At 53.3% G+C, this 24,931-nt stretch overlaps 1 protein-coding gene across 5 annotated transcripts in view; it reads left to right on the top strand.

Moving 5' to 3' along the window:
• The window catches only part of KAZN (kazrin, periplakin interacting protein), a 1,164,933-nt gene that overhangs the window by 1,076,052 nt on the left and 63,950 nt on the right, over positions 1–24,931 (top strand). For all 5 annotated transcript variants that reach the window (XM_077151225.1, XM_077151228.1, XM_077151227.1 and 2 more), the window contains 2 exons: positions 18,396–18,532; positions 23,416–23,586. In XM_077151225.1, the coding sequence (XP_077007340.1) occupies positions 18,396–18,532; positions 23,416–23,586 (308 nt within the window). The remainder of the gene's footprint in view (positions 1–18,395; positions 18,533–23,415; positions 23,587–24,931) is intronic.

The raw sequence follows: 24,931 nt of genomic DNA, 5'->3' as shown, positions 1-24,931 counted from the left end.
ATTGTCACCCAAAGTCACACCCAGGCAGTGGAAGTTCTAAAATCTAACCTGGGTGGTTAGAGCCAGAGCCCACCAGAGGGTCTGAGGAGGGAGAATCTTATTCGTCAGTGAGCAGGTGACTTTAGGACCCTAGCCTCACTTTCTGTATCTGTAAAGTGGGGTTGGCTATCTCCTCTGTCCGCTTCACTGGGGTGCTTCTGGGAAAGGCTGGGGGAGGGTTTTTGTTGCATGCAGCACCCCACATGCTTGTTATTGCAGCAGCAGTCACGTTTATGATTGTCACTTTCTTCAATGTCAAGTCCCCCTTAAGCCTTGACCACCCACCCAGCCCAGCACTGCTGGGTTAACTTCTAGTGGCATTTCTAGCCTGCTGGGGGAGTTCTAGAAATTCAGCTCCAAGTTTTTTGTGCAGAGGGCATCTGCTGGCTCCCATGAGATTCCGGGACCTTTGACATTATCACCATCAGCAGCCTCCCAGGAAAAAGCTGGGCATGGGCCCCTTGCTGAGAGAGAAGTGAAGGCTGGTTGGGCAGTCGATCTGCAGGGCCAAAACCAGCCCTTTAGCCTGATTCCTGCCCTTACCTGCCTGACCCTGGCTAAATTGTTTTCTTGCATCATAAGAAATAAGTTTCTGAAAACTGGTGCTTTTTGCATGGGATCTTGCTTCAATACTAACCCCTCTGTACCTCCGTTTTCTCTTCTCCCGTTTTTAAATTGGGAATAATAATAAATAATAATGGGACCTTCTTCATAGGGTTAAGGATTAATCATATATAAAATAGATAGGATGCTGCCAACCATAGTTAATACTAAATAAATGTTACTTTTTTCTTTCTGATAAGTTTGTATGAACTGTGCCTTCAGCCCAGCCTGATGGGTTCTGATGAAGGTTTTCTTGCTAAAATCCCACATTCTGCCCTTCAGTTCCCAGAATTCACATTTCTCTATGTGTTATCCCACAAACTCATGTCAGTCAAACTCACAAGAGACTGATGTATAGCTCATTGCTTCTGAAGGAGCAGGGTAGCTCTCAGATGTTTCATGCACGTAGAGCTCTCTCATGGAGTGAGGGGCCTCAGTGGACCACTCCGACTGCTGGCGTGACTGAGCTGTAACGGCTTGGGGCTTCCATGTCTCCTCTAGCAGGGCACCTGTAAGAGGACAAGCCACTGGTCTGGACAGCCCTGGGCCCTGTGATGGGCAGGGCACACCCTGCTGGGTTTGTCCCTCTGACCCCTCTAGTTTTTAAGGGTTTCCTGGTGACCACTTCCCTTCTGGCGGACACAGTCCTGCTCTCATTATATCTCAGATCTGCAGGCTTCTCTTCATCACCGCTACTGCCAACCTACTTCAGGTCACTGTCCCCTGCAGCTGGGGAAGCTGCAAGGCCTGGCCTCCCTGCTTCCACTCTGCCCCCAATTCATCCTCCGCAAAGAAGACAGAGTAACCCTAAAGCAGCTCGGCCTTGTTCAAACTACATCAGTGGTGTAGTCAGGGGGTTGAATGTTGGCCCCAAAAGATATGTCTACCCAGAGCCCGGGAATGTGACCTTCCATGGAAAAGGGGTCTCAAGTTCAGGATCTGGAGAGGAGAGCATCCTGGACAAGGGGTCTCAGAAGAGAATGGAGCATAGAGAGGGGAGAAGGCTCCTGGAGGCAGAGGCAGAGGGATGCGTCTGTAAACCAAGACTGCTGAGCACAGCTGGCAAGCACCAGAAGCTGGAAGAGGGAAGGAAGGAACCTTCAGGAAGGTCTGATGACACCTTGACCTGGACTTCTGGCCTCTAGGACCGTGAGAGAGTACATTGCTGGGGCTTTATACCACCAGATGTATGGGAAGTTATAAGGCAGCCGTAGGAAACTAATCCAAGTGGCTTCCCGCTGCCCTCAAGGGAAAGCCAGACTCCCCTCCACAAGGCAGGCACCACCTGCCCGGCACCTCCCCACCTCCATCTCCTGGCACTCTCCACACTGACCTTCTCTCCTACACGGTGGAGCTCTGTGCTGCTGCAGGGCCATTGCATTTGCCGTGCTTCCTTCCGGAATATTCTTCCCCACCCTCGGCACGTCTGGCTTCTGTCTCATTCTTCAAGCCTTAGACAGGCCCTCCCAGACTGTGCCATCTAGAACCCAGCTCTCCAGTGATTCTTTGCTTATTTCCTTCATAACACTGACCTCAGCGTATATCTAAATAACTTATTTATCTGCGTGTTTGCCTGTCTCCCTCGCTCAAACATAACCTCCGCAGGATAAAGACCTTATCTGTTTTGTTTCCTCTCGGTACCCAGCAGCTAACTCAGCGCCTGGCACATAAGTGATCCATGGTAAATTTTTGTTGTATTAATACATTCAAGTTTATCGATTAATAAGACCATGACTCAGTCCTGCTCATCTTATTCTTGGACCTAGGGTATGATTTGTTCTTAAAGGAACTTTTGGAAATACCGTCATCTCTTTCGTTTTATATGATTGAATTAAATTCTTAGCATCTGAGGGAAACCTCAACGTCTTCCCCACAAGCCATCCGCACGAGTCCGCCTGTACGATGTGGTAAATGAGAGCTGAAACTGGCTACCATGAGGAGTGGTGACTTCTTCGTCCACAGAAGTATGCAAGTTTTCACATATCACTATTTGCTCTTCACAATTTCTAAGGACACCACGGGACCTTTAGTATCCTCCCCTCTTCTCTTCTTGCCTTTCCCCTAGCCTCTTAATCCCTTTTTCCCCTCCCTTTTCTGGCCACACCCCAGCTGGCTGTAGCCTTCTTTGAGCTTTTTTTCATTAAGATCCACATCAGAGTCCAGCTGAAAAGTCTCCATGTGTCTGTCTACTTACACCTATAATTTTACGGCATGAGAGTTTATCAGTCCTGAATGTATATTTAGTGACAGACTTGGCTAATCTTTCATCTAATTACGCTCATTAACATTTAAATGTATAATCATTAATATATGTGGGCATGGCGGTCTAAATATTTTATAGCAGTCTTAATTACAGTAGACTTCGAATCTTGCCATAAAACCATTGGGCCCCACAATTAAAGGGGCGGCTTCAGGCAGCTTGGGGCCCTGGCCAGGGTGGCAGCGAGCACCTGTCGTGGAGGGGGTGGCCGTGGCCGGGCTCCCGAGGGTCTCGCGCTGCCACAGGAGCAGTGGCCGACAATCGGCAATGACGAGGAAATCGGTCCCTGCGCTTTCTTGCTGCCACGGCCCTGCCACCTGCATCCCCTAGGAGCAGGAAAATCAAAGATGCAATAATATACATTTTAAAGAATAATTATTATTGCTGCTGAGACTTTAGGGAGTCACTGGAAAACACCCCCTGTCTTCCTCTGCCAGGTGGAGGAAGCAGTTGCAAGAGGGTCTTGCAGGACCAACTAAGATTAGAATATGACTTGTTGTTTTTTTTTTTCACATGGGCAGGCACCAGGAATCGAACCCGGGTCCTTTGGCATGGCAGGCGAGAACTCTACCTACTGAGCCACTGTGGCTCACCCTAGAATATGAGTTTTATGGCTGCAAAAGCGGATCTGGGGAGCGTGGCTCGGGGGCCACCTCACACCTACACCAGAAGGAGAGCCCCTCAGGCGCCTGTGCGGGCACAGGGGGGCGGCCGCAGCCGTGTCTCCTGATGATAACAGCTCCCTTCCTGCCTTTGAAACCCTCCGCGGATGGTAAAGCTCATCCTCAGACTCATTGCAGCCTATAAGGTTGGTGGCTTTTTGCTGCACCCATTCCACAGAGGAGAACACTGAGGCCCTGGGAGGCTGTGTGGCTTGGCGAAGGCACAGGCCATCAGCCCCTCCCGCCCCGTGGTCCCCTCCCACTCCCAAAGCCGGCTTCCACCCCAGCTACACGGCACCGGGCATGTCTCACCTAGAGGGGTAAAGAGCAGGGCTCCAGGCGCCACCACCACCATCACTTTCAGGGTCAGGGAATGCCCTCCGACATGCCCAGCTGTGTCCAGTGCTCCATGCAAGTCCACCCCTTGAGCTCCCTCCACAGCTGCACACAGCAGATGCCACGGTCCAAGCTCAGCACCATGCTCACCGAGCTGGACTTTAAATCCAGGACTGACCCCAGACTTCCTATTCCTTCCCCAGCCCCGGGAGCCCCGCAGGATTTACCGTGAGGGTAGCACTCACCTTGCCCACAGCCATCTCACAGAGGTGTCCCTGGGGCTCAGGAGTCCTGACATTGTGGGATCCCCCAAACTCCCAGGTGATGAGAGCTGACATTTCCTGAGTGTCCCCCACACCAGGAACCATTCTGAGCTCATTGCACGTGCAAAGCCAGTCCTGCGAGGTGGGCGCTGTTTTAAATACTTGCTATTAAAGTAGGACATGTGTGCCGCCAAGTGTGCAGGTCTCAAGTGTGTAACTTGGTGGATTTTCACAAACTGAACACGCCTGTCTAACTGCACACGTGAATTTGGCCTTTCTCACGTGTTCTAATCGGGGTCATATGTGATACACTCTAGTCTCGGGCCTCGTCAGCGCGGCATTTTGTCTGTGGCTCACCCCTGTGACATGCGGTTGTGATTGGCTCATTCTCATCAGACTGACGCATCCCTCGGCCGTGTGAGGGGGGTGCCCGTTCTCCTGGGGAGGGGCATTTGGGTGGTCTCCAGTCGGCGCCGCGGGGAACTTTGTAGGGTGGGTCTTTTGGTGAACACACAGGTGCACGCTTCGCTGACCTCAGTGGGAATTATTTCATTTCTCTTTTACAAACATGAGAAACCAGGACCATGAGCCTGGCTCCAGGTTTGCACATCTGGCATCTGAATGCAGACAGCCTGGCCCTGGGGTTTGCACTCTTTCTCACTGCTGCTGACAGCCTCTCTCCTCTCTTTTGAACTTGACTGCAAAGAGGCTGATGGTAGTGACCCCGCCTGCCACCTGCTGCTCACCTTGGACGGTCCTGCTGGGTCTCTCTTGGGGTGAGGGGGATGGTAAGACCAGCTCCCTAAATCAGTGGGCGTCCAGGGCAAGTTCTGAATGTACCAGAGGGCCTGATAGGCCGTTCTGAGAGGATGATGCAAAAGCCCAGAGAGGGTGTATCATTCCCCAGGGCCACACAGCACCTGGAGGGCTGAGACAGGCCTCCTGCCTCCCTGTCCACTGGACTTTCCCTGTGGAGCCGAGCCATCTGCTTGCCTGCAAACAAACTCAGGCACCAACAAGAGCTGCTAAAAATAGTCCTCATTGTGTGGGGCCTGGAGCCCCTGCTACTTCCAGAAATTCCCCCACCCCCACCCCCCAGAGTTCCTGAGTCTCGGGAATGTCCGTGTTCCGGGCCCACCTCCTGCCACTGTTTTTAGTCCGGGGATGACTCGGAGGAAGGAGGACTTTTCCCGGACTCCCCTTCAGAGGCTGGAAAACAAATCCCAGCGCCACCCCTACCTGCCCCCTCCCGTTTCCCTCCAGCTGGTACACCCTCTGTGCCTCTGCCCCCCGCCCCCCTGCAGGAGAGTCCCGCAGCTCTCCCACCTTCCAGAGCTCTGGGACGGCAGGGCTGTGGGGGCCAGCCCTGAGGGGTGGGTGACAATGGCAGCACAGCCCCATCCCCAATTAGGACCTCTATCACCTACTTTTATGGTCCTGTCTGCAGGTCTCTGGCCCTCTCCCAGGATCTGATCTCACCTTCCCAGCCAAAGTCAGTTCCCACTCTGGCCCCTGGGCCCTGGGCCTGGAGGGAGAGGGTCTCCAGGTGGCTGGAGACAGCCCTTGTCCCCTCCTCACATCTCCCCTGTCCAGTTCCAAGACTGCATGTCATCACATGGTCCTGCGGCCACGGCAGGCCGCTCGCTCCCTCTCAGAGGCTGCCCACTCCACGCCGAGATAGCCTGGAATGGTGAACCACAGCAACGCAGTGAGAGCTGCCATGTCCTGGGTGACCCCCGGATGTTAGACACAGCTAAAGAGACTTTGTTGTCATTTAATGTCTCACAACAGGAGGATGAGGCAGAACTATTATCCCCATTTCACAAATGAAGCAGTGGGCACAGAGAGGTTAAGGAGCTTACCCAAGGTCACACAGCTATATGGTAGAGCCGGGGTCCAAGCCCGGGTCTCTAACTGTGTAACCTGGTCCCCCAGCTTTGGATGGGCTCAAGTGTCAGCAAGCAGGTCTGCTCCACATACACAGACACCTGCCCAGATCAGCCATCCAGCATCCATGCAAGGACCACAGACATGATTGGGTTTTACGAAAACCACCTACTTTGAAACGTCAAGAGATATAAAAAAGTAATAATCATCTGGAGTTCAGGATTGTCTTGAAAAGCTGGAAGGTGTGGCAGTGTGAGCCCCCACTCAGTCGTGGGACAACTGCCCCCTCTAGGTGGGGCGTGTCCTGGGTCCCCACCTCCCCAGCACTTATGATGGTCCTTGCAGGACTCTGGACAGGTGTATATTCCACTCTGGGTTGGGTGAGCCCTCAGCTGGAAGGTCGGTGGGGGGAGGCAGCTTGAGATGTTTGGAAAGAATGAGCACAGCCCCACCCTACTGAAGCCCCCGAGTCATTTTCCCCAACCTCCGCCACCTGCTGTGGGCCATGCTAGGTGCTGGCTCCCGGGAACAGCCATGGATGAAGCCCAGACCCTGCCTTCTAGAGGCTTCCAGGCCCATCTGAGCAGCAGATAGGCCCTGGGCTATCTGCTTTCCAGGCTGCTGGAGCTGCTTCCAAGGCACTGGGCAGGGAGGGGTGGGGCAGTGTGCGCCCATGCAGCAAACAGAGCTGTGGGCTTTAGAAGCCCAGAAAGAAGCTTCATTTAGTCCTGATGGGCGGACGAGACAGAGGGGTCTTCAGAGGAGGGGAAGAGGTGCTTAAAGAGACATTCCCCATAATAAACATGTTAGATGGAGGTAAGTTCAAAGGAGAAAATAGAAAACAAGGAAGAGGCCTGGGGAGGCTATCCAGGGAAGGCTTCACTGAGCAAGCGACAGTGAGTAAGGACTAAGAGAGGAAGGGAGCGGCTGTGTGTGCGGGACGGCAGTGGGCAGCAGGGTGGGGAGGAGGAGGAGTGTTTCCCACAGAGGGAACAGGCAGTGCAAAGGTTCTGAGGTAGAAGTGGGCCTGCAGGAGCCAGGAGCAGCGAGTGAATCGGGGATGGATGGTGACTGGGGATGAGGTCAGGGCAGGGGTAGAGGGAGGTAACAGATCCCAAGAGGCCTTGTGGACCTTTGTAAGGACTTTGCTTACTCTTGACTAAGATGAGTGCTGATGGGGAGGAGTAGACAGGTGCCATGCTGTGATTTACAAGTCAGTGGGCCCACTGGCTGCTGGGTTGACAGTGGACTACAGGGTGACAATAGCAGAAACAGGGAGACCGGTTAGGAGGCTCCGGTGGGGCCCAGACAGTGGTAACAGGGACCAGGGCCCGTGGTCCAGGGTCGTGACGGAGGAGGCAGTGAAAAGCGGCAGATTCTGGCCATGTCTTGGAGGCAGAGCCTGTGTGGCTTGCTGATGAAATGGACATGGGGTGTGAGAGAAGTCGGATCAAGGATGACTCGGGTCCAGAACTAATGGAAGGCCAGCGTCGCCATTAATTGAATTGGAGGTGGGAGCTGATCAGGAGATTCACTCTCGCACATGTCAAGGTTGAGACGTTAGCCCCCTGAGCTCAGGCATGGAGGAGGCTGTTGGCTCTAGAATCGGGTTTAGGGGCCAAGGGCCAGGCTGGAGACAGCTAACTAGGAGACACCAGCATATGGTTGGATTTAAAGCCATGAGACTGGGTGGTCTCACCAAGGAAATAATGATTGGTCAGTTGGAAAAAGGACGTAGTCTGAGCCTTGAGGCCTAGGGCTTCTGATGCCTAGAAGCAGGAGGCGAAGAAAGACCAGCAGGAGAGGCCTAAAGGAGGGATGAGAAAGAACCAGGAGGGAGGGCTGTCCTGAGGGCCAAGAGAGGTCCCACCTGCTAGCGATGGAGCTGTCAGCTAAAGACCAGAGGTCACACATGGAGGCTGTCCTTGACCTTGAGAAGAGGGGTAGTGGGGAAGACAGAATGAATCCAGAGGGAATGGGAGGAAAGAAATGGAAATGGCGAGTTTGGATAATCCTTTTGGGTATTATGTTCTAAAAGGAAGAAGAAAAATGGAAAGAGAACTGGAAAGGGGAATGGGTTCAAATGAGGGTCTTTAGTTAAAGACGTGAGAGAGGATCATGCCTTCCTAGGACACTGGGAAAGGTCCGCTGCAGGGCAGGGACCAAGCATGGGGCACTCGGGCCATTGAGCATATGTACCGATGGTGCTGTAATGAAGGGGAGGCCTGTTCCCAAAGCTCCTTTGCCCAGCTCTCTCCTAGCCTCTGTTCCACAGGGCCTCCCAGGGTTGGGCAGAGGGAGCAGGGCAGGAGAGAAGCTTCCTCCAGGCAAAGGGAAGGCACACCTGTGGCCCCGCAGGTGACGGGAGCCCCATGGAGTAAATGTGGTTCCCAGACACTGGGTCCCCTTGAATTGGAAGCACAGTGTCTGGGGTCTGTTCCCACACACCTCAGCATCTTAAAATTCCACTGGCGCGTTGGGTCCGTGGAAGCATTAGCCTACTAGAGTCCTCATATGTCCTGCCTGGGATGTGGCGAGAGAAACATGAAGTGCCTGTAGAGCTCAAGGGAAATTTGGCAAGAACTGTGGCCATTTTGTGGCCATCTCTGGGGGCATCAAGGCTGATGCTAGGGCCCTGCTGGGAGGCACATGAGAAACTAGCATGGCCCGTCCCACAGAGGAGGGCGAGGGGCGGCAAAGGAGGGCAGACTGTTGGCTGCCCCCAGTATACAGGGAAGGGCAGACAGTGCTTAGTGATAGCCATGCCACAGGGTCCTGCTGTTCTCCAGGGCTGGACACCTTGTCCACTTAGTGTCGGGCAGGCGGTGCTGATTGCAGCGCTGTCTGAGAATGCTGGGACACAGTCAGGAACCCAACTGGTCATGACTTCCCCTTAAGGGGCTTCTGTTTCTAATTGGGGGTAGATGTAAAAAATAAGTAAATCCAGTAATCATTCTATCTTTTACCCAGAGGAGGCGAATAGGGTCTTCTCTCTCACAACATGCAGATGTGAGTTTGTTTGCCATCATCTCATTGATGTGAAGGATCTGGTTTTCCACCAGTTGAGAGAACTGCTTCTCGCCCTGTGGTTTAACGGAGCTGACCTGTGTTCCGAGCAGTGCTGTGATCATCGGCACAGCGTCGACGCAGACAAGTCGGTAGATAGTTCCCAAATGTGCCAACACTCATCAATCCTTAGTAGTGTCAGCCTCACCAGATTTGGCAAATCCACCCTGTTTTCCCTGCCATTCCAGGACAGACATCCCTAATCAACTCACGTTCCTAGAGAACCTGATTGACGAGTCATGTCAGCCGTGGCCACAGGATTGGAAAATGAGAAGCTGTATCCTAGCCATTTGCCTTTCCTACGTAGGCAGGAGGTAGGAAAGGTCACGTGGATCTGATTTTATGGGCTTCACTCGAGAGAAGAGCCAAGGGGGTCCAGAAAGAGCAATGGGGGCCTGAGCATCAAAGCACTGGGTTCAAAGGCCAGTTCTGCTGCTCCATTGGCTGGATGGGCTCATCACCTCTATGCAAAGAAGGGAATCAATGTTTGTTTGTAGCAGAGCTGTGCCCCTGACCAGCCAGCCAAGTCCATGACCCTCCCCAGGGCTGGCTCAGCCGATGCAGTGCTCTCAGCTGCCACTGGTGGCAGCCATTTGGCCAAGTCCTTGGGCCCACTTTCTCTCTCATGTCTCGGTGTCATGGGGTACCCATGCGGCAGAATTCTGCTTTACCGTCACAGAGTTGGTTGGACTCTCACCTGTTCTGAATTCACCTTGCTCATCTTTCAGACAGGAAAAAACAAAATAGAGCGGTGTATGCCAGTCCCAGGATTACAAGTCTGCAGACCAGAGACTTACCACCCTGGGTTTGTGTTCTGCCTTCTCCCCCAGTTTCTCCCCTGGACGCATCTCAGAAGCCAGCCTGTCAGTCAGGTCAACCTGTACTACCGGGACCTGCCGGGCTTCAGGCTGAGAGCTGTGGGGATTCGGGATACAGAAAGAGAAAGCAAGCGAACATTTAATGAGCACCTGCTGTATGCAGACAAGCCCTGTGCTGTATAGAGTCCTAGAGCCTTGCCGTGTAGAGATTATCACCCTTCCTTTTACGAGGGACCCGAGCACGGAGAAGCCACGTACAGTGTCTGAGGCCCCCCAGCTAGTAAGGGGCAAAGGCAGGACTGGGGTCCGGGGTCCCCCGACTCCAAGGCAGTGCCTTTCTGAGGTTCCCTTCTACCAGCACACTCAAAGGCCACGTCGTACAGTTCTCTCGCGACAAGGCAGAAATGGTGAGATTCTCATTCCCCATTCTGCAGATGAAAAAACTGAGGCTTAACGCAAAAGGCAGACTCCAAAGCCACGACTCACCTATGTTAACCTGAGCATCGGGAGAATTGGGCTGACTGTGAGGCATTGGACATTCTCTCTCTGGCTCTCGGTTACATCTGCAAAGGGAAGTAGTGCTGAAGAACTCTGAGAACCTCAGGTTATGGTGGGTATATATTCAAAGGCTTGCAGCCGCACAGAGTGGTCTGCCAGCCCCTTCTGGCTCCCGCTTGTCCACCCCTCATTCTCAGAATCAGTAGATCCCCAAAGAGCAATTGATGGGAAATACTGAATGGACAAGAAAGGAGGGCCCCCTGCTGGCAGTGGCTGGGATCGCTGGTGCCGTCTGATCAGCCCACCCAACACCCGCGTCTGTGTCCCTGTTGGTCAGGGGTCCAGCCAGACAGTTTGCAAGAGCTTTTGGCCTTAGGACATCTCGGTCTAGGCTCGCAGTCTTCTGAGCTCAGACTAAGGGGACATCTGACCATGCGCGTGGAGAGGGCTCACTGAGGGTCCTGCAAGCGTGGAGGGGACAGCTGGTAGAGGCTTCCATCAGAGCTGCTGACTTACTTCCTCACCGTCTCTCGCATGCATGCGTGCATGCACATGCACACATGCACACACACACGCTCACGCTCCTCCCAGCAATCACAGAGTTACAAAGGGTGCACACCGGAATGCCAAGCCGCCGTTCGTGGAGACCTCAGAAGCAGCGTCTCGCAGGAGGACTGTTTGGTGTGGGATCTGGCTCCTCCGCCAGTTTTGTGACAGGCACAGGCTATGCTTTCTGTGATGTGCGTGTCCAGCCGAGCTGATGGAGGGAGGGGAGGCAAGGCCAGATGTCCCGGACATGGGTCCAGGTAGGGTAACTGCGTGGCCTTCAGTGTGGACGTTTATCTTTGAGCCTCAGCTTCATCCTCCCCCAGGGACAAGTGCTCAGTCATGTGCTGTGCGGGGATGACCTGGGCATGGGAGAGTGGGTGCTGTGCCCCGGCGCGCCTGCCCAGGCTCCTCCCTGCCCCTGGACACACGTCTCCTGGTCTAGAAAATGGAATGGCAGTTTCCGCTACCTGAGGTGCCTACAAGGATTAGTTGACTAGAACCCGTAAGGGGCTTAGAGCAGAGCTTGGCACAGCCTACGTGGGAATTATCTTCATTTCTATGAAACTGACTCTCAGACAGTTTAAATGACTCACCCGAGGTGTCCGAACCAGGGTGAGAACTCAGGGCCTCTGTCCCCAGGCCACTGTCCATTCTGCCCCACTGGGTGGTCTTGGATGAGGCCGGGGATCTGTCCGTGGGTCTTTCTGCCGCTGGCCCACCTTCATGTGGTAAAGATAAGGCCCCCTGGGGCCTGGAGACCAGACGCAAGGTGGAGTTAAGGACCCTCACGAGGCTGGGGAGAAACTGAGGCTCAGTGAGGGCAAAGATGAGGGCTGGGTCCCTCCCTTCCATGAGTGCCTCTCTGCATTCACTGCCTCCATTCCCAAAATTGCCCTTTAAAATCCCTGACACTGGGTGATGGGAAAGTTCTGGCAATGGAAGGTGGTGGGTTGCACAATACTGTGAATATGATTAGTGGATGGTATGCCTGGGAGTGGCTGAGATGGGAAGGTTTATGTTGTACAGATGTTTCCTCAATTAAAAAACAAAGGAGAGCAGCTAAGGAGGCAATGACAATTTTTTTGTTTTTGCAATGACAATTAATGCATAAAAGACCCCGGACTGATCTAATAATGGAGGAGAAAAGGCCCAAAAGTTCATTATCAGGACACATAAAAAAAATTGGAATATAGACTGTTAAAGTTCTTGAATTTGATACCTGTGTGTAAGATGTTTAGATAAGTGAATATCCTTGTTCTCAGGCAATGTACATGGCACTATTCTGTGTTCAAGAGCATGATCTTTACAATCTAATCTCGAGTGTTTAGAAAATTGGCAGATAGATGGATAGATGGGTAGAGTGACACACTAAATATGGCAAAATGTTAACAATGGAGTGGGTCAGAGTATCTGGTTGGGGAGATATGTTGGTGTTCTCTGGATGGGTTTATATTATTTTTGCAACTGTCTTGTAAGTTTTAAATTATTCCAAAATAAAAAATTTAAGAGGAGGGCAAAACCCCTGACATCCAAGGCCCACAGCTCCCAGGAGCGCAAAAGCCAAGAATTAACCTATTCCTTAGACCTGTGGCATGTCAGCAGGGGCCCCCCTTCCCAGCTGGGGCACTGGAGGTGGAAGTCTGGTTTGCCCAGGCTAGGAGCAAAGGGGTAACTCCAGAGACCTTTCTTCTCTCTCTGCTCCCCACCTGCCAAGAGTTGCATTTGCAGAAATTAAATGTGGGTCAGACACAGCTCCATTGTATCCCACATCAAGACATGGGAGATGGGCCTTAAAGCCTCTAAGCCAGGGAAGGAAGGTGGGGTCTGCTGTGGAAAGGCCACCCCAGAAACACCATCCTGGGGGAGCCACAGCAGGGCCTAGGGTTACACCCACCGTCTCATGCATGCATCTGACCTCCTCTAAGTTGGAAAAATAAGTTCCTCCCTACACCCCCTCTGTGCCCTTAGTCTCCACCTTCCCAGAAGCCGGGCTGGTCTCATTCCATGATCCTGCAGGGCCCAGCCTGGCGTGACATCATCTGTCACCATGGCAACGGTTCCAACAACTTGGCTGCTGGAATGGGACACGCCTGGGTGAAGTCGGATGACTGGAAAGGACAACGTGTGGGGGGGGGGGTGTTGGGGAGCAACAGGCTGAGTCAGGAGGCCCGGCACAGAGGCAGGCAGGTCTCCAGTCCATCGGCTCATCTTGGAGCACGCCAATAGGGTTTTGGAGAAGAGTCAATAGCATGATGAAGGGAGGGTTCCCTTGTATAACTTTGATAGCTCTATGTTTATATTTTAAATTCTTTCTTGGAGGGGGGTGTCTATTACCTCATTTGTTACCACCAAACACACCTTCAGAGACCCTCCATTCTGATGGAGGAGACCATCCGGCTCCATGGGGAAAGCTCACCCCCACTTTCCAGCCTCAGGCCAGTGCAGGGGCTGCCACGTCCTACTCCTCTGGCTGAGGGTTCCGGATAGGTTTTCAGGTTTGTTTGTTTGTTTTAACTTTTTTTTATTGTATGGTATAACATGTATACAAAGCAAAGAAAGTAAAAAGTGATCATTTTCAAAGCACTCTTCAACAAGTAGTTACAGGACAGATCTCAGAGTTTGTCATGGGCTACCATCTCAGATTTTTCCTTCTAGCTGCTTCAGAACATTGGAGGTTAGAAGGAATAAATATTTTTTTATCATCACAATCTACTCTTTTTGTGAAAAATAACCTTTATACAAAAAAGCAATCCATTTCAAAGCACAGCATAGCAATTAGTTGTAGACAGTTTTCAGTTTGGTGTGGGTTATAATTCCACAATTTTTGGTGTCCCTGAGTAGGTTTTGTGCAGCACAGGTTGATAGATGGTGCCCAAGAATGAATGATCAAGGTACCAAGTTGTTGGCAGCGTGTGTGCGTGCTTCTGAAAAGCTGTGTGCAAACCGAGATTCGGCCTCTTTGTTTGCACGATGGCTCCAGAGGTGTTTTATCTTCATTTTTAATTGATCTTCATGTGGCATTCAGTCCCAGAGATTCAGCTTTCATGTTTCTTCAGTCCAGCATCCAGCCCAGGCAGAATGAAGAAACTCTCTATACCAGGCAGGTCTAATGGACTCAAGGAGGGTATGTGCATGTGACGAGAACACGAAGTGCAGCCTTTTGTTATGGGGGTGACACACCTCTCACGGCCTTGCCTCCGTGTGGCACTTAGGAAAGCGTTCAGCTGCAAGTAACAGGAAAGCCCACAAACATGAGGTTTAACAAGTGTGAGGTTTATTTTTCTCCTATTGTCCAAAGCCAGGCCCCTCCTGTCTTTCTTTCTGCTCCCCATTCTTAGCTTGTATCTTAGAGTTCTCCATTGAAACAGAACCAGCAGGATATATAGGTAAAATATCTATGTCTGTCTGTCTGTCTGCCTCTGTATACATACAGATGTATGTATTAGATATTATTAATTCAGATGTATTTTACATACATGTATGTTGTAGGGAATTGGCTTACATGGTTGTAGGGGCTGGCAATTCTGAAATCCATAGGGCAGGTTGTGCAGGCTGGAAATTCTGGTAAGAGTTAGCGTTGCCTTCTTTTTTTTAATCCTTATTATTATATTTTTTTTTTTACATGGGCAGGCACTGGCAATCGAACCCGGGTCCTCTGGCATGGCAGGCAAGCATTCTTGCCTGCTGAGCCACCGTGGCCCGCCCTAATCCTTATTTTTTTACTCATCTGTTCACATCCTGGATAAAAGGAGCATCAGACACAAGGTTTTCACAATCACACGGTCACATGTAAAAGTTATATCGTTATGCAATCGTCCTCAAGAATCAAGGCTACTGGAACACAGTTCAGCAGTTGCAGGTACTTCCATCCAGCCACTGCAATACACCATAAACTGAAAAGGGACATCTATATAATGCATAATAACCTCCAGGATAACCTCTCAACTCTGTTTGAAATCTCTCAGCCACTGAAATTTTGTTTTGTCTCATTTCTCTCTTCCCCCTTTTGGTCAAGAAGTCTTTCTCAATCCCCTGATCCTGGGTTCCGGCTCATCCCCAGGAGTACCGTCCCACGTTGCCAGGGAGGTTTACACCCCTGGGAGTCATGTCCCATGTAGTGGGGAGGGCAGTGAATTCACCTGCAAGTTGGCTTAAAGAGGCCACATCTGAGCCATCAAAGAGGTTCTCTGGGGGTGACTCTTAGCATAATTATAAGTACCTTCTCTTTTGCTGGAATAAATTTCATAGGTGCAAACCCTAAGATCAAGGCCTGAGCCTATTAAATTGGTTGCTTACCAGTTCCCTATGCTTACGAGAATATCAGGAATTCCCCAGGTGGGGAAGCTGAGTGTTGCCTTCTTAAATCTGAAATTCATAGTGGGGGCCAGCAGGCTGGAAACTCACAGAGGAGGAGATGATGGAGTGTTGAGGCAGATTGTCTTCTTTTTCTGGAAATCTCAGTTCTATGGACTTAAAGCCTCCAACTGATTGGATGAGGCTTACCCACATTATTTAGAGCTGACTGATTGTAGATGTTGATCCCATCTACAGAATACCTTCACAGCAGCAGCTAGGCCAGTGTTTGATAAAAAACAATGGAGCAGGCCACGGTGGCTTAGCGGGCAGAGTTCTCGCCTGCCATGCCGGAGACCCGGGTTCAATTTCCAATGCCTGCCCATGCAAAAAAAAAAAAAAAGGTACTGTAACTTAGCCAGGTTGGTACAAAATTAACCACCACAGTTTTTGTCTTCTGCCCTGGTGCTCACAAGCTGGCTGCTGTTTTTCTGGATATCACACCCGTGTTCCCAGCAGGAAGAAAATGGAAGAGCAGAGGGCAAGGGTCACTACTGCCAGTGTAGTGCAGCCTTTTCCTATAAAGAAAGCAGTGGATTTCCCAGTAGATTTCTGTGGACATCTTCGTGGCCAGAGCTGTGACACACTGACCCACCTCTGGCTGCAAGGGAGCTTGGGAAATCGGGTATTTTATGTGGGCACATTGCTCCTCCTCAAACAAATTTGGAGTTCTCTGGGTAGGGAAAAGAGTGAGTGGATAGTATTGCCGGCCACGCGTGTACAAGTCCATCTCCTCTGTCAGGTTGTCAGTCACCCAGAGGGTGGGACTAGGTGTCCTTCCTGGTTGTTCCCTGCAAGCAGCAAGCACAGAGCCTGGCACACAGTAGGTGCTTCATCAAGCATTTTAGGGGTAACTCTCTCTGCTTGGAAAGGAGCTACTAATCTGAAGGCAGAAATCCAGCCGTTGGTCTCTGGGAGCCCCCAGTCAGGTAGAAGAGTCATAGCCAGCACCGAGGCAGCCGACACGCATGCACAGAGAGGATCCCATATCCGCATGTGCTCTGGCTGCCAGAGCAAGACATACACAGATGATGCAAGGACAGGGCAGCAGGAGAGACCCGGAGGCCAGCAAGATGATTGCATGGCCAGACACCCTCCCCAAGGCCATTGGGCAAGAGTGAGGGCAGGCCCAGGAGGGCATGATGGAGGTAGGGGCGGGGGGCTTCCTTTCCAGCCCCTCCAGGGGCCAGGAGCTAAAACTCGAGTTTGATTCTTATTCAGGTGGGGCAGGAACCACCTTGCTAACAAAGGATACAAATCAGAGCCCAAGAAGATTCCACTTCCGGCCAAAGGGCAGAGGTGTAAATCCCCAGGGCTCAGCTCCCTGGGCACTGTGGGCACCACTCCCCTCTGTGGTTCTTCCTTCCAGACTCCCGCCTGCCAGCCTGAAAGACAGACAGCAGCAGCTCAGGCCCCAGCCCTGCCATTTACTGGTGGCCTGACTTTGACTTGCTGTGCCTTAGTTCCCTCCCCTGTAAAGTGCGACAGATACAAATAACCGCCCACCTGCCTCTCATTGGAGCGCAGCAACAATCCAACGGAATGTGCAGGTGGAAATGTCTGACTCAGTCGTGCCAGAGCCAGGCCGGGCTGGGCTGTGACACCCTCCCGGCTGGGCTCTTGTCTTTAGACGTTGGCCTTTCTCGAAGTGAGCTTCACGGGTAATGTGGGCACACATGTTAGGTGGCAGGACGCAGTCCTAGCCCACCTCCGCTTGCTTCTACCCCGCAGCCTGGCGGACCGCTCTCCAGGGACCCCACTGTCCCAGCCCTGGTGACCTCAGCTGCCACTCAGCCAGGCTATTGGCAAGAAGAGAACACATCTGGCTGCAGGAGCCAGAAGCTCAAAACCAGAGTCTAACAGGCTGCCCAAGGCCGGGGGTCCCCACTTCATGGGGCTCCCCATGGCCCTTCACACCTCAATGCTGCCTTTCTGTCCCCAGCTGACTGCCTATCTTGTTCTGTCCTGGGCAGTGGAGGTGGGGGGTGGTTGGGGAGAGGGCCAGAAGGGTGTCTGCTTGTGTTGGGTGCTGGGTCAGGAGTCTGGGGTGCCTGGTCCTTATGCCACGCTGGGCAGCTCAGACTCTTGGGAACATGCGGGCCATGTTGGTGGAGCTGGACGTCCAGGACAACGTGGGGCAGTCCAGCCGTGGCCGGCCCTGTGTCATTGCCATCCGCTAGACATGGGGCTAGGGGCCCTCTGGCTTTAGGGGCTTGGCTGTGGCAGCATGACGTGTGGCCGAGTGAGTGGGCTGTGCCGCGTACACAGCTGCACGGCTCTGGCCAGATGCTTTGCCCCTGTGGGCATCCCCAGGCTGGAAGTCCCCTGAGTTAGGTGCTGTCTCCTCCCCACCACCTTCACAATTTGCCCACCAGGAGTGGTTAGCCCAGAAGGCCTGCAGTCCCCAACCCCCCAGTGTTCTCCCCAGGAGGACCAGAGTTCTGGGGGTTCTAGGAAAAGACAGTGGAGCCCACTCTGCAGGCAGAGCCTTTCTGGGGAAAAGCTGGGTTTGTCTGTCATCTCTCCATTTGCTGAGGAGCCGGTGCAGTGGGGAGGGAGGGTCTGGAGGGAGCAGAAGTCACCCCAAGAGACTCCCTGGGGTGCGTGCCATGTATTTTTAATCAAACGCTTTTCCCGATAGGGAAAATGGGGCAGGTGATGGGCTGTTGAGCTGGGTGAGTTGTTCTGGGCAGCTCAGAGTGGGCTCTTGGGGTTCATCTTGACAGGGGCTCCTGGGCCATGGGGAGCCTACCAGGCCTCCAGCTCTCCCACTGGGGACCCCGCCAGCTCAGGGCTGGGAAGGGCATTTAGACGAGGACTTGATCTCCTGGTTGGGTCATTAATACTGAGAGGTGAGATAGAGCCTCTGGAGATAGGCAGGCCTGGGTTCGAATCCTGGGATACCATTAAAGTGGACGTGGAGCACTAGGAGAGACACCTCATCCTTCTGAACCCCCATTTTCTCATCAGATGAGAAGAGGGATAGAGGCCATTCTCAACTTCCGGGGCACCTGAGGGTGACAGCCAGGGTCTCGTACTAACTCACGCTTCTGTCCCCCAGCCATGAAAGCTGACCGGAAGCGCTTAAAGGGGGAGAAGACAGACCTGGTGAGCCAGATGCAGCAGCTGTATGCCACGCTGGAGAGCCGGGAGGAGCAGCTCCGCGACTTCATCCGCAACTACGAGCAGCACCGCAAGGTCAGCGGGCACCCCCAGCCCCGTCCTCGCCTGCCATCCCGCACCGCCCCTACCCTCATCTCTCCTGCCCTGGCCTGCCCTGCCTTGCTCTCTCCTTCCTCCCTTCCCCTCCCTTGCCCACCACTCCACTCCTATTTTCTCCCCTCCTTTCCCCTCCCCTCCGCAGATCCACCAGCCCCCCGCCCCCAAGCTCTCCCTGCTCAGCCCAGCATAGGGTCAGACCTCCCAAATCCCAAAACGTAGACGTGTGCTCCTGCCACCTTAGTGCTCGCCGTGTGTGGCCTCCCATGTGTTTGGCCCCAGCCTGGGCAGAGATGAAAGTGGCCAAGCCGTGCTGCAGGGGCTCTGGGCCTCCTGGGCAGATAGCACGGGCAGAGGAGAGCAGGGGGCAACAGGGTAGACCCTGGAGTCAGGCTGGCCTGGGCTCAGGTGCCAGCTCCCTGCGTGCGCCCTTGGGCATCTCAGCCTCTTAGGGCCACCGTTTCCCCATTTGAAAAATGTGGTTTTGGAACAAACCGCACAAAGTTGTGAGGAGGATTGTATCTGACGATGAATGCAAAGCACTGAGCATGGCATCTGGCCTGTGATATTATGGCATGTATTAGCCGTGAGTCTTATTATTGGTTCCATTCATTACTGTTGATTCCAGAATAAAAGTGAACAGAGAGCCAGGAAAGATCAGACAGCAGGAAATTTCACCTACAGGGAGGTGAATCTGGGAAGGCTTCCCAGAGAGGTAACATGAATTGGGCTCTGTGGGATGAGTAGGAGTGTAAGATAATCTGAGGAATTTCATTCAGCAGATATTCATTGGATGTATGTGGTGTGACCATGCCAAAGACCACACCAAAACATAAGGAAAAAGAGTCCTACAGCCAAACAGGCCTTAGTAAGCCCTAGAGTTGCAACCTTCTGCTGTGCAGGGCAGAAACACTATTAAAACCACTGTTTGGGTACATGACCCTGTGTGACATGGGCTGTGACCAGCGGTCACATGTACACAGGGGAGAGTGGAGGCAGGAGATTCGTTCAGCTCCCGGCTGCATTGGCACTGTGAGGTCTGAGCGGGCTGCAGCAGTGACTGGTCAGTCACATGAGGCCATGCAGTGGGTGCTGCCTCTGAGCCCTGGTTGAGAGGCCAGAATGTCAGAGACCAGGCTTAAATTTAAATGTTTTGTCCCCATCCCCCATTTTGGCCTTCACTTCCCATCAGGGACCCCCTTGCACTTTCAAAGTCCACAGACGGCTTCCTCTCCGTGATGGAAACAGCCCAAGGGAGGCTCCTGGGCCAGGCTGCCCCTGGCCACGGGCGGGGTTCTGGGGCTTTCGGCTCACCCCCACCTGCTTGGTCGGCGCAGCCTGTGTCATTCCGCGTCAGCTGAGTCCTTTTGAAGTTGGTCCCCCGTGGCTGGCTCGGTAGAACTCCATGTGGCAAGAAGCGGAGTGAGAGAGGAGGAAGGGGGGCCCGTGTAGGAGAGGCTCCGGGGCCCCACCGAGCCAGCTTACCCAGGCCCTGACTTGAGCAGGGCTCGCGGACTGGGGCGGGACCTCGTGGACATTGCTCCTGGTCACCAGCTGGGAGTGGGGGGCCAGGAGCTCAGGGAGAACAGACTGCCCTGGGAGAGGGAGACACGGGGCCGCACTGACCTCCTGACTGTTACACGGCAGCATGTGTGAAACAGGTGTACGTGCTGCGTAGTACCGATGCTGCGTGTTTTTAAGGCTTACGGTGGGGTTCTAAGAGCCTCGTGTGTTCGTGCATTTAACACCCACACCGGTCCTGGGGGGGGGGTTGCAGTTGTGTCCCCATTTCACAGATGGGCCACATGAGGTGCAGAAGGTGAAGTGACCTGCCCACAGTTACACAACCTGCAAGTCCAGGCCCACTCTCTTAGCCGCCATGCTGGGGCCTGGCCCATGGTTCCCAGTGCAGCATTTTGTTTCAACTTCAGGCCCTGCCTCCCTCTCTCTGTCTGCCTCTTCTCTTTTCCCAGCACAAGGAACCATAGCGGTCCCAAGGGAGGCAGGACAGCCTGGTCAGCCTTGCTTGGTGGGAGGGGACCCAGGGTGCAAGGGACAGAGCCTTCTGTGGGGTGCTAGTCCTCAGGGCAGAGGCTAAGCCCCAGGCTGACCTGTGCACAGCTTGGCCCCATGTTCTTGCCCCCTGGGAGGCAGGGTCAGCCAGTTCGACTTGTCCCCCTGCATGCACTGGCTGTGTGGCCCTGTTGCAAACGGCTGATATTCCCTGGGCTCGAGCCCCCTAGTCTGCACAGCAGGGAGTGGGGTAATGCTAGCACCTGCTCATAGCTCGGTGCTGTCCGGACAAGCACTTCTGGCACACCAAAAGGAAGCTGGGGGGGAAATGCTTGTTATTGTTGTTATTACCTTTGGGAATTTGCAGCCCGTCACTGAATTGTGACAATTCCATGGGGGAGTCTAAAGCCCTCCCACTGGCCCCGGGTCTACCCCCGCCTGGCATTTGTCTCATGAGGAAACCCAGAGAAGGAAACGGTCCAGCACCCCTGAAGCCCCTGTCGGGCAGCCACAGGGCACAGCTGATGCCCCTGCAGAGCCCCTCTGCCAGGGCGAGGCAGCACCAGTCCTCGGACCTGCTCAGGAGTCTCGGTGGTTTGGCAAGGCCACGTGGGAAAGTAAGTCCAACACAACCATGAGGGCCCCCCCCCCCGCCCAGAGCCAGGGGGCCTGAGGACAGAGGAGGATTTAGGAAGGCAAAGAGGGAATGTTACACTGATGAAGGTCTCAGAGGGTGAAAAGATGGCGCCAGGGCCAGATAGTCGTCCCGATAATAATTGCGAGGATGGCAGCCTTCTGGTGCCACCTTAGCCAGGGCGACACATTTATTGTGCACCTACTATGTGCCTGTGCAGACCTAAGCCCTTTACATTTGCTGTTTCAATAGCAGCCCTATAAGATATGACTGCCCCTATTATCCCATTTCACAGACAAGAAAATTGAGACTAGGTAAAGTCACTCCTGCAGGGTCAGACTCCAGAGCCCCTGGGCGTCAACTCTCACAGTGCTGGCGCCCCGTGCTCCTGTGCTCCCCATGCTCCTGTGCTCCCCATGCTCCTGTGCTCCCCGTGCTCCTGTGCTCCCCGTGCTCCTGTGCTCTCCATGCTCCTGTGCTCGGCGTAGTAGATGTTTAGGTGAGCCGATGAGTAATTTCCACTATTTTCTGTTGACAGGGCAGCCCACGGAGAAACCCATGGGTGGGGTGCTGTGTGTTTCAGGGGCACTGTGTGGCCACCCAGGGTCAAATAGCAAATGCTGTTATTTTAAGTCACCATAACTGGGGCAGCCCTCATGTCCAGCTAGTGAGGTGGCAGTAGAAGTGGGGGGCCCTGAAGCTGCTGAATAAGCAGAAGTCTGCCCACTGTGGGCAGCCACATGTGGCCACGGGCAGAGCCTCAAGTGCCCCTTGGGCTGGATGGCTCGATGTGAAGTCATGTGGCTCACGCCTGAGGCCCCGGTGTGGTGTGGCAGCGACACTGTGGCCATCTGTAGCCCTTGTCTGGTCCAACCCCATTTTACAGACAAGGGACCGAGGCCCCGAGGGTCCAATGACTGGCCCACAACCTCATATTTAGAGCTAATTTGAAGTAGCTGAAGCCACAAGTCTTCATTTTATTCGTCTTCTACCAAAATCTTACAGCTGGTTAACTAAACAGATTTGCATTTTAGATGCAAAATGAATGTCCCCCTGGGCAAAACTGATGGAACTCTCAGCTTCCATACCCCATTCAGCCCTGACCACTCAGCCAGCAACTCCCGGGGACTCCACAGCCCCCAGCTGGAGCCACTGGCTGGACCCCAGTTCCCTGAGCTACTGGAGGATAGCGGGTAGTGTGGACACAAAAGCTCCTGGGAAACAGGGGAGTCTTGGCCTGCCTGGAAAGTTCAGAAGAGTGACATCCCGGAAAGCTGGGCCAAATGCAGATTCCCTGATCCACGAGTGCATTTGGAGAGGGATTTGGGGACTCTCCATATATCCCACTGGGGAAGCCCTCACAGCAGCCCAGATATCGGAGCTGGGGCTGAGAGCTGGACAGTGTGTCCTTGGGTGGTGAAGCCACTTTCACCTCCATCCTACTTGCCATGGCCTCCCGGGCAGGCCTTTGTCCCCATGCAGCCCCACCCCTACCCCCTCCCACCTTCCAGAGCTCTTCTGTCCATGTGGGCCCCCAAGTGTGTGCTCCCTGGCCTTCATCCAGGGCCTTCCATGTTCTGGCCAAACTGTATCCTCTGGCATAAATTCTGGCTAACCCCTACCTCTGCCAATTTCCAGACTCCCAGGCGGGCCTCCTTTCTGATTTTTTCCTGCCTCTGTTAGTTACCAGCAGGGACTGAGACCTCTGCTGCTTACTCCCCCACAGATCCTGTGGTCATTTCCCACCCCGCCCCATGGTCATTCTTAGATGTAAGTTCTATGAGGGCAGGGATTTCTGTCTGGTTTGTGATGGCTTGTTTGAATGACCCACATCAGGTGCCGATAATGAAAATGGATACTGAGGGACAGAACACCACAAAAAAACACCCACACCCTAAACTCTTGCTAGACCCCGTGTTAAGTTTTCACGCCATTTAATCTTTGCAACAATCCATTTTCCAAATGGAGAAATGGAGACTTGATGAAACAACCTATACTGGTTATGCCTTCATTCATTTATTCATTCATTCATTGAAAAAAAATATCTTTACCTAGCATCTCCTAGGGTGTGTGTCTCTGTTCTAGTCTCCCAGCTCTATTGCCGTGAGCTGGAATCCGCACCCAGGGCTTTCTTACTCCACTGCCAAAGTTCCTAACCGTGCCGCAGGGCCTCCCCAGCCTCACCTGATGCCCGTGGTGCTCTGTCCTCCTACAGGAGAGCGAGGACGCGGTCAAAGCCCTGGCCAAGGAGAAGGACCTGCTGGAGCGGGAGAAGTGGGAGCTGCGGCGCCAAGCCAAAGAGGCCACGGACCACGCCACGGCGCTGCGCTCCCAGCTGGACCTCAAGGACAACCGCATGAAGGAGCTGGAGGCTGAGCTGGCCATGGTGAGAGGCCCCCGCCTGCCCCCAACCCCTGGAGACGGGGCTGGTTGATGTTGGTTCCTGGAAGAGTCCCAGAGTGGAGGGGGGCCCAGCAGGACAGGGGGCCAAGGGTGGGTTCTCTGCTGTTCCCATAAACCTCCCTGTAAGACAGTCTGGGCTCCATCCACCCCCAGGGCCAGGAACGGTGCTCAGTCCTCCCAGGGAGCGTGGGGTTGCTGGGAGACCCTTCACCCTTCCATGCTCCCCATGAGACTATGAAAAAATGAAACCAAAATCTGTTTTTGTTTAAAATATACATATTTGTTTAGGAAAACATTTGGGGGAAATACAGCAAAGTGCTAACAATGATTATCTTTGGGTGGTAGGATTACAAGTGACTTTTATTTCCTTTTCTTGGCCTATTTTCAAATATATCTGCAGTGAAAATGCCTGACTTTGGTAATCAAGAAAAAAGTGTTTTTTAATCCAAAACAAACTCCCCCAAATGCTTTGTTTTCCACAAAGGCACACCCTGTGTGTGGAGACAGAGCCTGGCGTTTCTGTTCTGCCTCCTTCCTGTGTGACCTTGGGTTGCTTGTGGAACTTCTCTGTTGTCCAGCACCCTTTCGCTGTTACTGGGGGGCAGGGGCTTCTTAATCCCACGCTGCCCTCCCCATGCAGTGGTTAGTGGAACCTGGGAGCACTTAGCTAGAAGGGCCTTTGTGAGCTGCCAAGGGCTAAATATGAAGGTTGGCTGGGGAGGGAATGTGGGGGGATGACCTGAGGATTGGAGAGTGGCCCAGGTGGCTCTTCTAAAGGACCCATTGTCCTGCAGAGCACTGTGCCAGCTAGCAGTATAGTTAGACATGGGTTTCTGAATTCGAATCCAGCCCCCACTAATTCCTAGCTCTGTGACCTTGGGTGGGACCCTTCACCTTTCTAAGCCTACGTTCCACTGACTCTAAATTAGGGATAATTGCATATACCTTATGGGCTGCAGTGAGGATTTTAATGCAATAATGCACAGAAGTATATACCACCACGCCTATACCTGGGAAGTAATGATAGGATCATATAAAGATTTTCCAAGGGCATCCAGGACAGGTCAGCTGTGCAGGGTCCCCATGGGGCCTGGTGTTACCTTCTGGGTCTCCTTGGACGATGCTGACCCCTAGTGGTGAGAGCTGCCCCTGCCCAGTTTTAGAAAGGCCGTGACCCAGACTAAGGCAAGAAGTTGATGCTGCAAGGTCCTCCCAGGTCCTCTCCTGGGGGCTTCCCTCTAGTGGGTTCGGCAGTGCTGGCAGCTCTGCTGCTGGCTGCAACCCAGACAGAACCCTTTAAGTTGCAGACCAGGAAAGGGAGTATAGGG

The sequence above is a fragment of the Tamandua tetradactyla genome, chromosome 2 (assembly GCF_023851605.1).
Source record: "Tamandua tetradactyla isolate mTamTet1 chromosome 2, mTamTet1.pri, whole genome shotgun sequence".
In the NCBI taxonomy this organism is placed as follows: Eukaryota; Metazoa; Chordata; class Mammalia; order Pilosa; family Myrmecophagidae; genus Tamandua; species Tamandua tetradactyla.
The sequence above is the reverse complement of the archived record's forward strand: the minus strand, read 5'-3'. Positions and strand labels throughout refer to the sequence as shown.